Genomic DNA, 18,222 nt, shown 5'->3' with positions numbered 1-18,222 from the left:
TTTTGATTTATTGTCTTTCCCTGTTGATTTCTGCAACGATAACACACACAGCCTCCGCACTCAGACCCTAGCGTTTTAACCATAATAACAGTAATTCTTATTATGTTTAACGTTTAAAAATTGTACTTGATATTCAAGCGTTAAGGGATGACTATTAAAAGTCAAACAGCAACCTCCGACCTTTGGATAAATACTTTTTTTACTGTTAAAATATATGTATTAAGGATTTTTTTATTAGAAACTTTGACAATTTCTATCATTCTGATTTAAAAATAATAAAATATTTAAGATGTTTTTGGGTTAAGTCAACTTAAATCATTTCAGTTTCATTTTAAAATCAATTTGGGTTAAGTCTCACTTTCGCGTTAAAATAAACTAAAAATTGTATTATACCACTGAATAGACTGAAATGTTTTTTAACAGATTGGTGCATAACATTTTTTTGTCTTTTCAATCCATAAATAGACATTTAAAATGAATGTCATAAATACTACTTTCACATGGCTATCATTATCTTCATTAAAATTGATATGTTTAAGAACAATAACTATAAACAAAGTTTATGTAATACAAAACCGATTTAGAAGACATTTTCAAACAAATACTATCAAAGTGCGTTAAATAGTCTGTAGGTACGGACGTCGACCTTGGTGATGTGATAACGACACGAGCACATACAAATATTACATTTTGTATTATTGTACTGCGACAATATGTATATATACATAGTAAAATAGATAATAATAATATAGTAGTGCAATGGAGTTTTTACTTTCCGAAGTGTCCGCGTGGAAACAATGGACGGAATGCGTTTTCGTTTTTCACGCTTTTCCTCGGTGTATTATTTCCATTACTTTATAATAGTATCATTATCATTATTATTATTATTATTATTATTATTATCACACGTGCAATATATATGGGGACAAGGCGTATAGAATTTTTTTTTCTTGTCAACTCTTGTACAAAAAAAAAAAATAGCATTTGTCACAAAAAAAAAAACCCTCTCAGGTTTAATACTAGCTATACATAGGTTGCGCCATTATTATTGTACTGTACAGATATATGTGTATGTATGTAGCTAATGCTGGCGATAAAGATTAAAAAAATATATAGTTCTAACGACCAAAACTAGAATTTTTTTAATATATTATTTAAATTTTTTAGCAAAAAAAAAAAAATAAATGTCTGTATTAATGTGATGTTGTTGTACAAAGTGTGTGTGTGTGTGTATATCTAATGCGCACAAGTGTCCCGAGAGGTGTACACATATTATAATTTTAATAAATATATACAAACCGGCTATGGTTTAAGAACTAGTTGATAGTTAAGTGCCCTCAAGGTCGGTGGCAAAAAAAAAAATTAAAAAAAAAAAAAAAACGCACACCTTAAGGATCGACCGCCTTCATCGGAGATCATTATTATAATAAATTACAGTATTACAATATTTTTTAGTGTGTTCTTTTGTCGGCCAAATGTCTACGTCGAGACAATACAACGAATAGTAAACAATAATTATCAAAAAAAATGGGATAGAAACAATTTTTTAACGACTAGTAACCATGAAAATATAAGCACATACATATAATTGTTTCAATAATATAATATTACATCCTAAAAACATTTTCCAAAACTGACAGTGAACCGTATAATTAACGTTAAGATTTCAAAGTTTAGCCTTGATATTAATTTCCGAAACTCGTTATTTATTTCCAATTAGTTTCCTCTCAGTCGTGTACAAGTTTAATTCCAAAATTATAATCCGCAGTGATAAACATATTATTAAATATAAATACTAACATTGTGCTGGTGTCAAGTGATTTTTATCAGTTTTTCGTTTATCAGTTCCTCGAAGACTGCGATTGAACGCTTGTAATATATAATTTCCTATATAGCAAAGAACACTATTGATTCACTTGTACACACTATGTTGGTTGATGAGCCGGTTTAAATATTATTATATTTAATATGCACAACCGCATAATATGTCGCAACACGGTTTACATAACTCGCCATTATGATAATGTTGTGTAAATATATAAATAAATATATCCGTTTCTAGGTATATTATATTATTCCATTATGTATGAATTTTTTGCAAAAACCACCTGCTGATCGGTCCGTGTCCTACTGTGTGTATGTGTAGACTGTAGACAAGGTTGTTGGTTGAAAGGGAAAAATAATATAGACATTTGTCTTAGGAGACCTAAAAAAAAAACATCCAACTAATATGTTACCCACACACAAATATTTAACTTAAGTGTAAAAAAAAATACCCTCCATTTACAAGTGTCGTTATGAAGTTAATACATTAACAGCTTATTATCAAGTTAATATTTAACGAACGCTGATACAGACTAATAATAATAATAGTAATAGTTGGTTTCGTTTGTCCTGTCAAAACGTGGAAATTCGTGTGCGCCCATTCTTCTCATTTTTTTTTTTTTTTTTGCTACCGACACCCACCTACTGATCTACATACTGCTCATCTTCTCTGTATGTAGACCAGACGAGTCTATTTAGGTACATCCAATGATGGACCAACGAGAAACGCACAATAATTCGTTGATGATATTAGGTATGTTTAATAAAGCATAAACCTAAATAATGCATATACTGTCAATTTGTTCATTTTTTTCTTTTAGAAAAAAGATTCAATATTTTATTTTCACTTGGTCTTGAGATTTTTGTTAGGTTTAAAAATGTATTAATTATAAAAAGATTAACATGTAATGTATTTTATCATAAACATTATATCTTGTGGAATTTGATGCAAAATTTGAAGTAAAAAATGTATGCAATTTTTTTGTTTGTTCTATGTGCAATTTTACTGGGTTTTACTTATTTTTTGGGCCTAACCCATTAAAACTGTGTAAGAATTTGTGAAAATACAAAATATATTTTTTATTCCAAATTATAACATTGCCGTTTGCGGGTATTGATAAATAAATTATCGCTGTTTATTATTAAACCGCCGAGACGATTAATAAGGATAACGTGGGGATTAAGCATAATATAACAGGGTCAAATTTTGCAGTCTGCTCCTCCCCACAAAAATACCACAACTATACACACACACACACAATACATTATAATGTTATCAAGCCGGCTAAACTAACTAAACGCGGGTGTAGGTAATTGGATTTAATTGTATTTGATTTTTTTCCCGTCCGAAAATCCGGGACAAGGCTTTGCGTGAACATTATAATATATTATCATTATCGTTGTTGTGATAATGAAAAACGATTTCGGACGGTGCAAAAATAAAATAAAAATGGAAGTGATCCATCATCGAGTCGGTGTGCACACAGGAGAAACGCCTACTGTGTGTGTGCGTCTATTCATATTTTTTTACAAACTCATACAAAAAGATTTAGGTACCTTCTTAGTGAAAACATGGCCGTCAAGATCTTTGCCGGCTAGATCTTTGTGGTTCACGCACGACCGTCTCCTCCCGCATGTATCTATTTTTTTTTTCTTTTTGTTACATCTTATTCATTTTAAACACAACCATAAGCCGGGACGATTATACACCTGCCTACCCGCCACTCTTGCCGCTCGTTCCTTTTGGATAATCATCTCGCTATAATAAAATAACAACCTAACCACAACGTTCAATTATATACCATGATGATGACGATGACGATGATCGTGTCTCTTATCGTGGCTCACGGATCGGCGAAACGCTTTCCAAAAAAAAAAAATGTGTAAAAACCGCAATAAAAAAAAGGGGCAATAAAAGGAAAACTCGTGTGTCTTATGGCCGCCGACGTTAATAATAATTAAAAAATCCGTACATAATATATTGGTACGAGTCTTTTTTTTTTTTTTCATACATATAATTTATAGCGTACTTAGTTTACCGTTTTATATCGACCATAATAATATCCGGTCGTTGTACACAACTGCGAAAGTGAAACTTGGTTTGCGGATGACGTTTGTGCATAATATATTGGCCAGTTTTTAACGGGGTTTTTTTTTTTTTGCTGAAAATAAGCCAATTTTAATATTATTGAAAATACCGAAACCGATAATATTGTTGATCCGAGAAAAAACATATCATTGTTGTAAAATAATGCAAAAACCGGTCGGGGTCACAATTGCAGCCGCGTGCCGCATATAAGAAACGTGACATAATAATATTGTCGTTTGTTTTTGCGTTCGATTGAATAGTAGTAATAATATTTTCACCTTTACTACCAATTCAAGCGCCGTGACGTTACAACGTGTCGTTCTGCTACACACACGGACATAATATTTAGTCGGATCGAGGATTCTGATAACGTCGTTAATATTATTATCTAACCTGAGATAAGACCACTGTGATTTATATGGAGAGGGGGGGGGGGAAAGACAAACGGACTGCCCAAATTCGAAATCTTAGATTTTTTGTTATCCTCCATTTTTGACCGGTCGTGAAATCGCCCAATTATTATCGTTGTCATGTTTTTTTTTTTTTACAAGTACTATTATTTACCTTTTTTTTTTTTCTCTCCACAAAACTTGATTTCCTACTACACAGGCGTGTGTTGCGCGTACATACACACAATGTAATACACACGGGCGTGTACAGTATATTAGGTGTACAACATTATGCATAACGCGCGCGGTTGTTCTAGTCGGATGGGAAATGTCGGGTTATGTAAAAAAATTTAAAAAACGTTCCACTTTCGACTACTGGCCGAAAATCGCTTATCCCATAGCAGTGTGCTTGGCTAGGGAGAGAAGGGACACGTGCATTTCGATTTTTTTCTTTGTTATTACTACAGTATACACTTTAAGGGGTATATTACTGTGGACTGTTTGAATTTGAACGTAGAACTGGTTTTCAGAGTGGGTTTACACCGGTAAAATCGTCTTAGGTAATCTTAAAACCTAACCTAACCCCTTTGACAAACTACTGACCCTTCCGGGATTTCGGACAGGATGATGTGTTAGAAAAATGTGACCACTGACCTTCGTCTCCTGGTAGGAATGAATCCGAACGGCAGGCGGAATCCTCCGGGCGTGTTGACGGCCGGACCGACGGGCCCCGGCGCAACGGCCGGAAGATGATGGGGATGCTGGAAAGTGGGCAACAGGGCGGCCTGCAGGTTGGCCCGGGCCGCGACGTCGCAGCCGCCGCCCACCGTGGTGTACAGCGGCGGCGGCAAATGCGAGTTGAGCAACAGATCGGGCAGCCTGTCCGGACGGTGGTCGACGGGCACGGCCATGGACACCGGTGGCAACGGAGGCGGTGGCGGCGGCGGGTGGACGCGCCGCTGCTGCTGCCGGCGTTCCCGTCGTTCCCGCCGCCGCTGTTCCCTGTACGCGGACGAGCACGCCGTCTCGTCCGTCTGCGCCTCGGTGGACGCGTACGTCCGCTCGGCGGCCGGATGCGACGACGGTTTGGCGTCGGACGACGGCGGCCTGCCGACCGCCGTCGTGTCGACGACCACGCCGCCGCCGTGCATTACTAAGCTATTGCCGCTCGGGTTATTCATCACGACGCGCACTGATCGGTCAACACCATCGCGGTCGACGGGCTCGTCGTAATCCTCGTCTTCGTCGACGTCGTCGTCGTCCTGTTCGTCGCAAACGACGTTATCACAACACCAATCACTAGCACCAACGGCACCGACACTGTAAACACCACGCGGCCACACCGACACCGACGACGGACGCTTTACGTTTGACGGCGTCCTTCTCGACGGCGGCGGACACGCGGCGACCGCTCCTCGGCAACCGTGCTGCGGCAGCGCTCCGTGCGGCTGTACCCGGTAACCGGTTGACGTTCGTCCGGCCGCCGCCGCCGTATCTGGGTCAGCCGCGGACGAACACCAGCAAGGCATCGAAGACGACGGCGTCTTGTCTCTGTCATAGCCGCCGCCGTCGTCGAGCAAACGACACACGGACGACGAGCACGAACCTTCCGACCTGGAAAACAATAAACAATAATCAGACCGGCTAACACCAATAATTAATTATTACAAACAATATAAATGAAAATAAAAAACAATCTGCGGCATTGAATCTAAATAGAGCGACGGTTGTCATTTGTTTTTTTTACCTTTAACTTCAGTCACATTAAGGGCAACGGAAAGCGCTATTTATTAAAGGACGAAAGATAGGCAATATTTGGCACAAATGTATCTAGTAAGTGAATTGAGACATTTCCACTGATCCATTGGGAATATCATACTAGAGAAAAAAAACCCCAAAAGAGCTATGAACTATTTGTGTATGTTTAGCCCCACTCTAAGTCAGCCTTTGGCCTAATTGTTAGACAGCTAAGTCCATAAAATTTGCTCGAAAAAGTGAAGTATAACCAAATTAAAAGGGGTCGAATACCCTTTTAGGGGAAAGGGTATTGGAATTGATTTTCGGTGTACCGACCTCAGTGTACTGGTTCTTTTTGAAACTATTTCAAGCAAAATCAGTGTTGTACTGTTTACATTTAACAATAATACAGCAACTAGCGCGTTTTTAATTAGCAGTGTTTTTTTTTAAAAATTTGTTTTTGTTAACGACTATTTGACTATTTTTAGGCTAATGACCTATTGTTATTATTTTTTTTTAGGAGTGATTTTTTAATTATTAGTTCATCGACACGTGTACGTCATGCGTTTACTACAACAGCTATAGAGAACGTTCTTAGTAACTGTTATTGGTACTAATACTAATGGAAACTAAAAACCCCATTTCTATTATTATTATGTTTTTTTATATATATTAATAATACCTATATCGTATTGCTGACGAACCGGCAGGAGGAGGATAACGAATTTGACTGATGTAATGCGGCATCTATAATAATATTTAATAATATTATATTATCATTACCTAGAACCGCGACGGTTAATTTTTTATAATTATTTTTTAAGGCGTTAAACTTGATAAACCTATTAACCGTGGCAATTATTAATTATACCCATACGGAAACGGCCGTGCCTATAAATTATCAAACAAACCGGATATTACGCTTGCAGCCATACCGGTGGCGTTGGTTGGACCGATGTAGAAAATAATATTATGATCATCGGTTGTCTGTCGAATGCCATAAGGATTTCTTGGCGTTGGTTTATTATGTATGTATAAGGAGTAAGTTCAAGGACTGACCGAGAAGTAAAACAATAACAAGTCTTTGGGGAAGGGTAACCACGCGAACGGCCCACAGCTGTGTTAGTGTAAACGAAAGTCGATTGCATAGCACATATCATAATATAATTATTATGTGTCTGTTGGAGGTCGGCATTTTGGTCTTGAATAGCAGCAGCAGTCGCAAGGTTGAGCAGTGTGTGATAACACACGCATAGCAAATTGGAGAAGTTTAAATGCTGGGTACGATGGACGGACCGTTTTGAATTATCATTGTAGTTTTATACCGCTTAGACGAGCTAAACGTCTATTTTCTGTGTACTAATGCCACGAGATGACGATATTGTACGAATCGGGTCAAGGCGCGTGCGAGTACAGTGGTTTTTTTTCAACACAGTCTTTTAGAGTACGACGCATATTTTGTCCAAGAACACCGTTGAGTAGCTTAGCTTAAGCTTAAAACATTGAGGCATGGATAATAAGATGTTTTGAGAAGCTCTATCCCACATCACGTTCACTCTTAGTCCCCATCCCTGTCACACCTATTCACCACCTAACCTAACCTTTTTTTTTTTATATATATAGGTATATACCTAAGTTTTCTGCAAAACTAGAGGGGGAATTGTTGTTCACTTTGCTTCCCCTCTAGCCCGCCTTTAATCAAATATACACTAGAAATATCTAATTTAAGACGTCGATAACACAGAGAGCTTACAGCAAAACCAAAATGACGAATTTCGGCTAACTAATTGTAATGTTTGTTTAAACCAACCTACCCTAACCTAAACCTAGTCTGATGAGATGAATAGAGAGGCAACAATTGCAAAAATTATGGTATTTTTCATCTTGGTCAAGTACATAATGTAGACTTGGCAAGAGACTTATCTGAATTTCTCTAAAAAAAATTCGACTTACCTAACCTAACCTTCCCTTGGTCGTTGCAGTTTCCAACACTAATGGTGTTTGAGACGTTTGTCTTAATACAATACTAATTGTCCCAAGGTGTTATAAATATTTATGTCGATCCCCAATACTATTCTATGGTCTATGGGCAATATTATTACAAAAAAAAAAAAAAACATTTAAATAGTTAGGTCACGCACTAACCTAACAATGCGCGAGGATAAAGCCGGCTATGATACGTTTGGTTTTAAGCTGTCATAAAAATGAACATTTTTTTGTTGTATTTAACGACGCTTTTAAAATGCATAATATGGAATGTGGTATGTATTTGCCACAAGTACGGGTAGTGTTATAGACATGTAAATATTTGTACTATAATTTTAGAAGGCCAAGTCGGCCTACCTAGTTAGGTACTTAACGCGAATAATTTACCTACTAGCCAACTTTTTTTCTACATTCATCACTATTAGATTGTCAACTCAATTCGTTTTATTGCGTTCTGCTTAAAAAAAAAAAAAAAAACAAATACATACCTAAGACATCATCATTACAATGGGGTAATGTCCCGAGACAAATTACTTGACCTTTATTTTTTTGCAAACTTAACGAATACAAAATATGTATTTAAAACGATTACAAGCTGTAGTAATATATTATGTAAGGCCGTTCTCGCATGTAAGTACATTAAATAACATGTATTTTTTGAGGTATTTAATGCGGCAGTAAAAGAACATAATTAAGATAACATGATTTTTCAACGTAGTCCAGCGATTATTGTATGATTATTATTCCATACGGTTAATGCCATAATTATACAAGATGCATCCGAGTTTTAATGTTGTGATCAAGTTTACTTTCACACAGACTTAGTAGAGTTACTTGATTTTTAGTAACTGGTCAAATCGCAGGAAGTTTCGCAATGGCTCTATTTTAGAACTCTTCAGCTGTACACTGTTGTCAAATATTATTTTCTACTCTTTGAAAATATATTTATATGTGAGTTGTTGATTTTGTAATTAGTCATTGTTTAGCTGCGGTTCTAAGTGCAGCAATCGTCTAACCTACTGGGAATTGCGTTGCTGAGTTTATTTTTGGGACGAAAAGGATTGTGTTGTGTAGCCAAGACGGAAACGCATATCGTGTAAGGCGTAGGCTGGTAGTAATTTATTTACTAAGTATTTTTTACATACTACTTTAGTCCCCCTATACACGGTTGACGTTTGATTATGCGCACAGGATATTGCGGACTAGTCGACAATAACAGTATAACAACAATAATATAATATTCGTATCTTTCACGCATGTGTATATAAATTGGAATATACAATATTATATATCATACGACCGGTAGTCTTTATTTGACTGTTCGCTTTTAATGTGATAATATTGTTAAAGGCGACACGCTGGTTCACACGACGAATATTACACCTGCCCAGATTTTTCTTTTTCTCCATCGTCCCCCGCAGTCTTCCACATTGATAGGTCAGGGATCCGTTGTGTGTATACAGTCAGTGTGATGATGCATTATGTCTGGACCTTTCTAGGAATAGTGTGGGATGTGCGGTTAAACGTTATGTCGATGGCGATAAAGGAAAGTCGATTTAAAAGGCTTTTGTAACGCGATACAATGTCGGTAGTGTTCTCTTGTTATAAAGGCTGCGTTTGAATTACGCCACAAACTGTTTTTTTTGTATAGATAATCCGTATGGAGCTAAACTAAAAGCTTTGGTCATTTTTAAAAAAAAAATTGTTTCCGCCATTGATGTAAGGATATATACAGCTGTATGGTGTACAAAACGCAGCAAGTTTATTTTAATTATTGACCTAATTTTTTATGATAAATTTCTATTCCCTGCAAAAACAAACGCAATTGTATTTTTATCTCAATTTAATGAATTATGATCAAAGTTAGGCTATATTTTAAAATTATGAATACCAGAAATCCTAAAAATAAGTGTAAGTGCAAAACAAGTTGAATTTCTGGAGTAATGAATTATTTTTGTGGTTAGTGTGAAATTTCAATTTCATGACTTGTGTTTTGTTTTTGAAATGACCGATTCAATATTATAGTGTAAATTAAAAATACTGTAAAACATAATGGTGCGTACTAAACGGACCGGATTTTTGGACAGAATAAATTATCACACAATAAAATATGTCTGGAGCGCAGGTGCACGCCGTATTAAACATAACACACACATAATAAAGGTCAAAGATATTGTCAACCTGGGGTCGCATCCCATCGCATAATATTATGTTTTATGCCATAACTGCCATAGCTGGTATATTTTAAGTATTGCCGCATACAGCCGGTTAGGTCCCTTAACACGGTTATATTGGTGGTGTACTAACAACAATAATACACAGTGATATTCAACAGGCACATGTCAAATTTGGGGTTGTGTATATTATTAAAACACGAATAAATTATTTAAAAAAAAGTTGTAAACATACATTGTGTAGTGCACTTCAATAATTAAGTTTCCAAGGCACACACATTAACGTCCTACCGCGGTCGTTGACATAATGTGTGTGTGTGTATTTTTTACTCCATCACATAATACACACAAGACATGTTGAGACAATAATATTAACCGTTGTGTGCCGATCACGATAGTGGACGAATAAATTGGGCACAGGGGAAATTGATTTGTTTTAATAAACCGATCACGTCATGTTTGTCAACCCGTGCCAGCACAAGTCGTGAGTCGTATGCACAATACATTCGATATCAAATCGTTATGAAACGTCTGTCATTTCAATACAGCATAATAATATTGTACACCGTGTGCACAACGGTATTTCCACCGAAAACAAACTCGAGCAAAGTTATAGTGTTGGATATTGCACGGAAGTGCTTGTGATTAAACAACAGAGGGTTTGGCTGACCGACCAACACTTGTGTGGGACAAAGCGAGCAAGGAAAGCAGTCGGTTGAAAAATGAACGGAAAGCAAAAGGATCCAGCGAAATGCCTACATTACGGTGTAAATGATTTTCACATCTGCGATACACAAACCCTGGGAATAATATTAATGTGGTACTGCGTTGGATACGCCCGGTTTAAGGAAAACGCCATTCATCATTTTTGATAAATTAAGATGAACTTTTTGTACGGCAAAAGTTTTTACATCAACAGATTTTGACACTTTTCGAATATTATTCATTGGAAATCGTATCTCTCTTATCTCTCTCCGCGTGAGCTGTACATAATGTTATGTATGTAAAAGTTCTACAAAACAAGTAAACGTGCAAAGTGCACATTTTTTTTCGGGTTCAGAGCTTTGCCAACACTGTGCAATACTACTGTTGCGTTTGCCTTTAGAGAATTTAACTTACTTGACTTTTGTCACTCAAATGATCCGTTCGCTGGGAGCTGTGTGTGCTGGGTTTGTATAATATTTCACTTTGGCTTTTTGATTAGCTGCAAGACGCACGTGACTCGGTAAGACGGACGGGTAATTCGGTATCTGCCACGCGGACAGCATACCAAATATTATATTATATTATGTCAAATCCAAAAACGGTTTATCCCCGTAGGCCCTGCTGCACTGGACTGAATTATTTTACTCTACGTTTTACCTACGAATTGTGTTATTTATGCGAATAACAACGGTATTTGATTTTTAGTTTATATTTATTTAATATCAACGACAACAGTGGCCACTACAAACCGAATGGGTTCAATCTGGTCCGTGAGAAATTTACATATCATTATTATTCCACGACAAACACTTAAGCCTATCGCAATAGGTATAATTAATCCGACTCGGTCGTTAACGGATTAATCCGTTTAAAACATGCGTTTTCACTCTTATGTGTACTACTACGTTTGTGTGCACAGTCTAGACCGATTAACATCAATTCCAATCGTTTAACTGCTGCACCGTGTAAGCGCTTGTTAAATTGGATTAAGGTAATTCGGGTCCAGTGATTTACATTTGATTTGATTAGGAGTCTGGACTTATCCCGAGTACACCAGCGTTGGAATAATAAATAACAAACAAAAATGACCTAACCTGTTGTTATTCTCCAAAATTCTGTTGTATATAAAACAGTTAGACCAACGAGGACTATGGTAATATACATGCACGGGGTAGCTTTTTATTTCGTTTAAAAAACGTGTACACGCATATCACATAAGCGTTATTAATACCTTCGGGTGTTTCATAACGACCGGCAAACGGCATAAATTCTGTATGAAATTACCAAAACAAATGAAAAAAAAACTGTTTTAAAAATATCATAACAAAAACATACTATAAAAAATAGTAAGTGAGGGGGGGGGGCGAGAGGAGAGAATAAAAACTTAACGTACAACAATAAAATAAAAAGGCGGAGGGATTGGGTTTTTATTTTTAATTACATTTTTTAAGTACTCTTAAGCTGAAATGCCACTAGAACGAATCACGTTTGTTTTGCTTTATTAATATTCAACGATTAACTTTCCACCTTTTAAAAATATTAAGTTTTTATTTTATAACTCAACCCCATTTCCAGTTACTTTTATTCACAATAATGACAACCGCTATAAAAAAACAAATCAAAACTACGTCTAAGTAGTGTACGGTTGAATTCGTTTAATTATAAGTGGTGCATCTAACATTAGAATGTTTATTTTTTTATTAAGACTTTGTGACATCAATTAGTGCATACATTTATACAATTGAATATAATTTGATAAACAACTGTGAACTTGTACCGCGAAGCAAAGTGTTAACCATAATTTATTTATATTTTTTATCAAACGATTTGAAAAATCTGATCAGGAAAATATAAAACTAGATGATGGACAATACAAAAAGAGAATTTTGCCCATAATTTACCTATTGCTTATTGCTTAAGTATAATGTGTAAAATTAGTTGAGTAAAGACAGAAACTTTGTTTTTAAATAGGTAGAGCAGTTCTAATCTATTCATCATATTGTTATTTGTTATCACATTTTGCTATGGAAATTAGTATTGGGCTATATGATTAAAACTATGATATCATGAATAATACTATACATAAATCTACAATGCATTGAAATTAGATTGTGAATAATTATTGGCAGACGTTGTCATGTCAAAATCGTACGATTTAGATTAGTTTATTGAACCCAAAAAAACCGGAATTGACGATTCGTGGGCTCGATTGATTCGTCATAAGAATTGATTACATTAATAAACTTGTATTACAATGCTAATGTGGTTGTACAGTACACCACGTGTACATTATAAATTCATATTGAAACGCGTTTCAATAATTTTATTTTATTTACCGCGTGAGTTTTGTTTCCTACACAAAATCAATGTCTTGACATTTGACATGACAAGTGTTTTTTGTAGGTAGTTTTCTGTTTTTAGCATCATTATTCCGAAAAACACCAAAGGGTTGTTATTGCTGCTACACGGAATCTATGGGTGAATTATTAAACAGTTGAATATTAATTTTCCAACAGCCATTTTGTTGTTACTGCGATTGAAAATGTATGTTGCTTCCCGCTTTTAATACATTTCGCGAAATAAGATGCTTTAAGCGTGACTGAACGACGTTTATAAGTCGGAAATAATCTTGCCAAACTCTTGCTGGCATAACAAGTTATTTTATTAGGTTATTTTCACTTTGTGACTTGAGTGTACACTTCTATATTTTGAAATATTAAAATTAATCTTCTATACGTGTAAGTTATTTAGTCGAAGAAACTATTCAATGATGGTACAGTTTAAGCATTACATTTAGAAGAAGTTGCAACTGTTGGCGGAGTTATTTAAAACTAACCCAACCTGTTACTTTTACCTTATTTACTATGTCGCACAATAAAGTTAAAGAATAAAGACAAGCGGCAATGAGGTTAATTTTTGAAAACTCATTGAGGTACCTACTTCAACATATTAGTAGAACAATTTATATTATTTATATTTTTCCAAAAATATTCGTTTAAACATTTTGGTAAAATAAAAATCGTTGCGAAAAAAAATGAAAAATTCTCGGTCAAAGAAATATTTATAGATAATAATTGATTAGAGATTATTGATAAACGAATCAGCTGATAAGGGATTGATAAGTGACAGAAAACCAGATATCCACAGGACGTGGCTTTGAAAGCTAGTGAAGTTTAATTATCATATACAAATCAATACGACTAACAACTATATATGTATTAATATAGCTTTCAAAGCCAAGTCCAGTGGATATCTGATTTTCTGTCACTTATCAGCTGATTCGTTTATCAACAATCTCTAATCAAAATTATCGTCCAACGATTGTCGTTTTGCCCTTATCACGGGCAAAACATGCAACCACGGGAGACATTTTATCTCTTATCTCTTATCAGATAAATCATCTGATGTTTTTTCCTGTCGATTTTCCCGGTCGTGTGCCAAAGTAAAGACACAAAATGTCGGAAAACTAATTGTATTTTGTGAAGTCTGGTAATTTAGTTGTACCGACCTGGGTATGGTGGACAAGCTGAGCGATGACCTGCTGGACAGTGGCTCGTACCGACCGGTTGCGTTTAGCCACACGGCCACGTCGCCGTCGTCGTTTAGCGAATTGGTCGACGATCGGCATTCGTAAGGCTGCCACAACAACGACGATATAGCTCGTTCGTAGTTGCTGGTAAAAGTCCGGCTTCGCGACAACCCTGTACCACAAGTCCATGTCCGCGGCCTGGGCTTCAGCTGCTGACCGGCGCGGTTACCGACCACGGGGCTGCGGCGCACCGACTCGGGTTGATGTACGCAGCACGAACAAGAATCGCCACCGTGGTCCGTACCGTTACCGGTTATGGTATATACCGTGGTTACCGGTCGCTTTCTTGTCTTGTAGTTGACAGCGGCGGGGCTGAAGTCTGTGTCGCCGTCACCGCTGCTGCTGCTGCTGCTGCTGCCACTGACACCGCCATCGTCATCTGGGCGATCCCCGTTCATCATCGCTACCTTGTCATGGTCAACCACTTGTCGTTTTCTTCATTGTGCTTGACCTGCAGACAAACCACAAAAAAAAAAAAAGGTTAGTGGATTTGGAACTTTATCAGTTTTCATCCCTTACATGGGATTTCATAGGTTAATTGCTTACAAACGATGTCGGCCACCCTGACTGGCAGCCAGGGTTTGGCTACTTTGGGTCGATAACAGTAGTGACAAAAAGTGATGATAGCCAAAGAATTCTTATAATTAATACCTCTAATGCTGTTACAGTCGGCCATTTTAAGAATATTTTAATCGACTTTAACTATTAATTATTCGTCAGTGGGTTCGGGTTTTGTGTTCATTCATCTTACCGACTGTCAAGACCGGGATTGAACGGTATTACCAAAGATTCCTGATCAGATAGCAACCGATCACTCTAAGAAATCATCGGTCTCGCATGTCAATCGCGTCCATTTTTCATAAGTTCAATTCAAAGTACAAACTATTGGTTTTGATACAATACCTGTTTATACAATATATTTTCTGGTTTTCGAATAAAATTTCCCGTCGTTTTTTTTGGGGCGATTTCAGTATGCGACCAGCCGACAGTAATGAAATATTTTTTTCCAGCTATATTAAATAGCGGAATAAAATCATAACGTTGAATGCCTACCTTAAAAATTAAGCTTTATTTTGTTTTTATTATATTAAATAAAATACCGATGAATGCATATTATTATAATATTTTATTTTTTGCAAGTCTCGAAGAAAAAATCTGGAACTGAACACTGAAGTACACTGAATTAAATCAAATAAACTGGCTATAATAATAATAATACATTTACCAAAACATATTTTAAACGGCCGTAATGTTTATATTACGTTTCGTTTGAATGTCGCTGGCAGCGCATGAAATAATAATTTCAATATAAAACCAACAAACTTTGTTCATTTTTCATACAACATTGACAGTTGAAAGTAATGGACTTTATATATAAATATTATATATTTTATAATAATTTATAGTGTAAGGTAGACGGTAGTGGTTTTAAAGAAGATTGGTTTGCTATTTTAGCTGTGCACTCGAACGTACAATGTTTTACCCACTTCAATTTAATGATAAGTATCTGCGTGCTAAAATATCATAAATTTGAAAGTCTATACTTATAATACATAGTAGTACCTTAGTAAAAACATATACCTAATTAAATAGAACATGTATTTAGTAATGGGATCGGAAACACCTTGGCAATCGAGACTGTGATGATTTTTATTTATTTTTTTAATTATACTAATTTTACAGCTTCGTTGAGAACAGCATTCCACGGGTCCAATATTGTGCATACGGATTAGTGAGGGCAATGATTAAATACCTAAAACCAATGTTGTTGTCTACAATTTTACCATTGAAATCATAACGTGTCGAGAATATAGATAATCTAAACGATTTAAAACCACTTAAGGGTCATCCACTTTAAGTATTAATCAACACACCATTCACATGGTCTATAATAGGTGTAGAACAAGTTGTACTTGTTTTTTAACTACTGTAATATATCTTTTTTCAATAAATGTTTCTTGCAGATGGTTTTATTGGATTCAAATAAAAATATGTAAACATTATTCAAACAATTGTAATTTTAATAACTATAGTAGTGCCAGTTTAAATAGCTTTGAACGTTTCCGTGTGAGAGAGTGGAGAGGACATTGATTTTTTTCATACAACGTTTTTGACCTTAAGTACACATATATATACTGTACAAACGATACTGTAGTAACCAAGGTATCAAAGTATCATAACAAGCGAGTATTAAAAAAAAAATCAGTGTACCGTACATAAAGAGTCGGATAACTACGGAGAGAGAGAGACAAAAAGAGGTTTAAATATTAAAAACCTTTAAAAAATGTAACAAAACAAGTCCTTAAAAAAAAAAAATCATAGTATTTCAAGAGGACAGAAAAAAGAAATTATGAAAATAGCTTGAGAATAGTCAGATCTAAAATAGAAAATTTGGAGGTTAAATTAAACAATGATGAAACAGCGAGAATCTGTTATACTTGACAAGTGATGGGTAAAGAACATGGAGAAATGATTTTAGAGCATTTGGCGTAATTATTAGTTGTGTGTAAGAGATTGGTTGAGATGAGAGTGTTGTCAGAGGTGTTGTTTAACAAACGTAGGCTCGTTATTTAGAGCTAAAGATGTATGATGATGAGAGAGAGAGACTTTTGACGACTAACTCTAATTTATTTAAGGAGGATAAAATATATTTTGTTGTTATAAAACACTTCATACAACTACTATGAAAAACCTGGTAGGTACTGGTTTTTATTAATTTGGAAAATGAGTTTTCAATCCATAGCAGTTTCAAATTAGCCCGGCAAATACTTATATATTGAGAAATACAAAAATTGATTTTTTTTTTTTAAATAAAAGGGCCACAAGTATAGTGAATACGACCCTGGATACAAACTCCGTCCTTGTGCAGTATATGGATCTAACGCACGATTTCTATGCGATTTTCACTTCCTGTTCTTTATTATAATAATCATATATTGCTCGGGGTCGCTGCTTTAATGTGTTCGGATAACATTGCGATACTTTATATTTTGTAAAATAATATCAGTATACTGTTTAATCCGCCACTTGCAATAATTTAAATCATAATATAAAATACGGCAAAAATAAAATGTCCATTCAGTGCGTTTGTTGTTTTTTCATCGCACACTTATAGGAACAAAGTTATGGTTTGGTTTAATTTGGACAAGGTATACTAGTGCATGAAGTAACTAGTGCATGGTTGTTGTACTTATAGAAGTAAGAAATTCAATCTCTGTCGCCGAACAGTGATGGTAATATATTATGTAAATTTTAACCTGATCAACCCAACACGAGTAAATTAATGCGAGTTGTGCACAGTTTTTGATTTGTTGTTGATCAATAATGGAAATAATATTAATAATGAATAATTGATACCTAATACCGGTTAACGATTTCCAGGCACTCAATAACACTACCGTGTAAAGAGATTAATTTGTTCAGCGTTTTAAAAAGTCCACATAAGTACATAATATATGAATAAAGCCGCAAGCTTATCTACCAGCCAAACATGATGAGATTCAAAAGGTCTCACGCTGAAATAAAATAAAAAATGATTCCGGTTTTTGTTCAGTTTTGTTATATTTCCATTATTCATGTATTATTATCATACATGTTATACATAATATGAATATTTTAGAAATAATAATTATGAATAGAGCACTCGGTATTTATTTAAGTGCTGATTTCCACGTTCCTAATAATATTACTGGTGGTATTTTTTTTTACTGATTTACATATATTATAATT

At 35.5% G+C, this 18,222-nt stretch overlaps 1 protein-coding gene across 2 annotated transcripts in view; it reads right to left on the bottom strand.

Moving 5' to 3' along the window:
• The window catches only part of LOC126839088 (uncharacterized), a 121,154-nt gene that overhangs the window by 45,412 nt on the left and 57,520 nt on the right, over positions 1 to 18,222 (bottom strand). For both annotated transcript variants that reach the window (XM_050574081.1, XM_050574093.1), the window contains exons 5-6: positions 14,413 to 14,944; positions 4,957 to 5,916 (exon numbers count right to left, since the gene is read on the bottom strand). In XM_050574081.1, the coding sequence (XP_050430038.1) occupies positions 4,957 to 5,916; positions 14,413 to 14,894 (1,442 nt within the window). In that variant the 5' untranslated portion in view covers positions 14,895 to 14,944. The remainder of the gene's footprint in view (positions 1 to 4,956; positions 5,917 to 14,412; positions 14,945 to 18,222) is intronic.

This window comes from Adelges cooleyi, unplaced genomic scaffold (genome assembly GCF_023614345.1).
Source record: "Adelges cooleyi isolate 19-005CV unplaced genomic scaffold, UGA_ACOO_1.1 ACOO_flye_CR_arks_rails_tigmint_CR_PRNA_108, whole genome shotgun sequence".
Lineage (NCBI taxonomy): Eukaryota > Metazoa > Arthropoda > Insecta > Hemiptera > Adelgidae > Adelges > Adelges cooleyi.
This window is presented reverse-complemented; position numbering and strand designations above follow the sequence as displayed.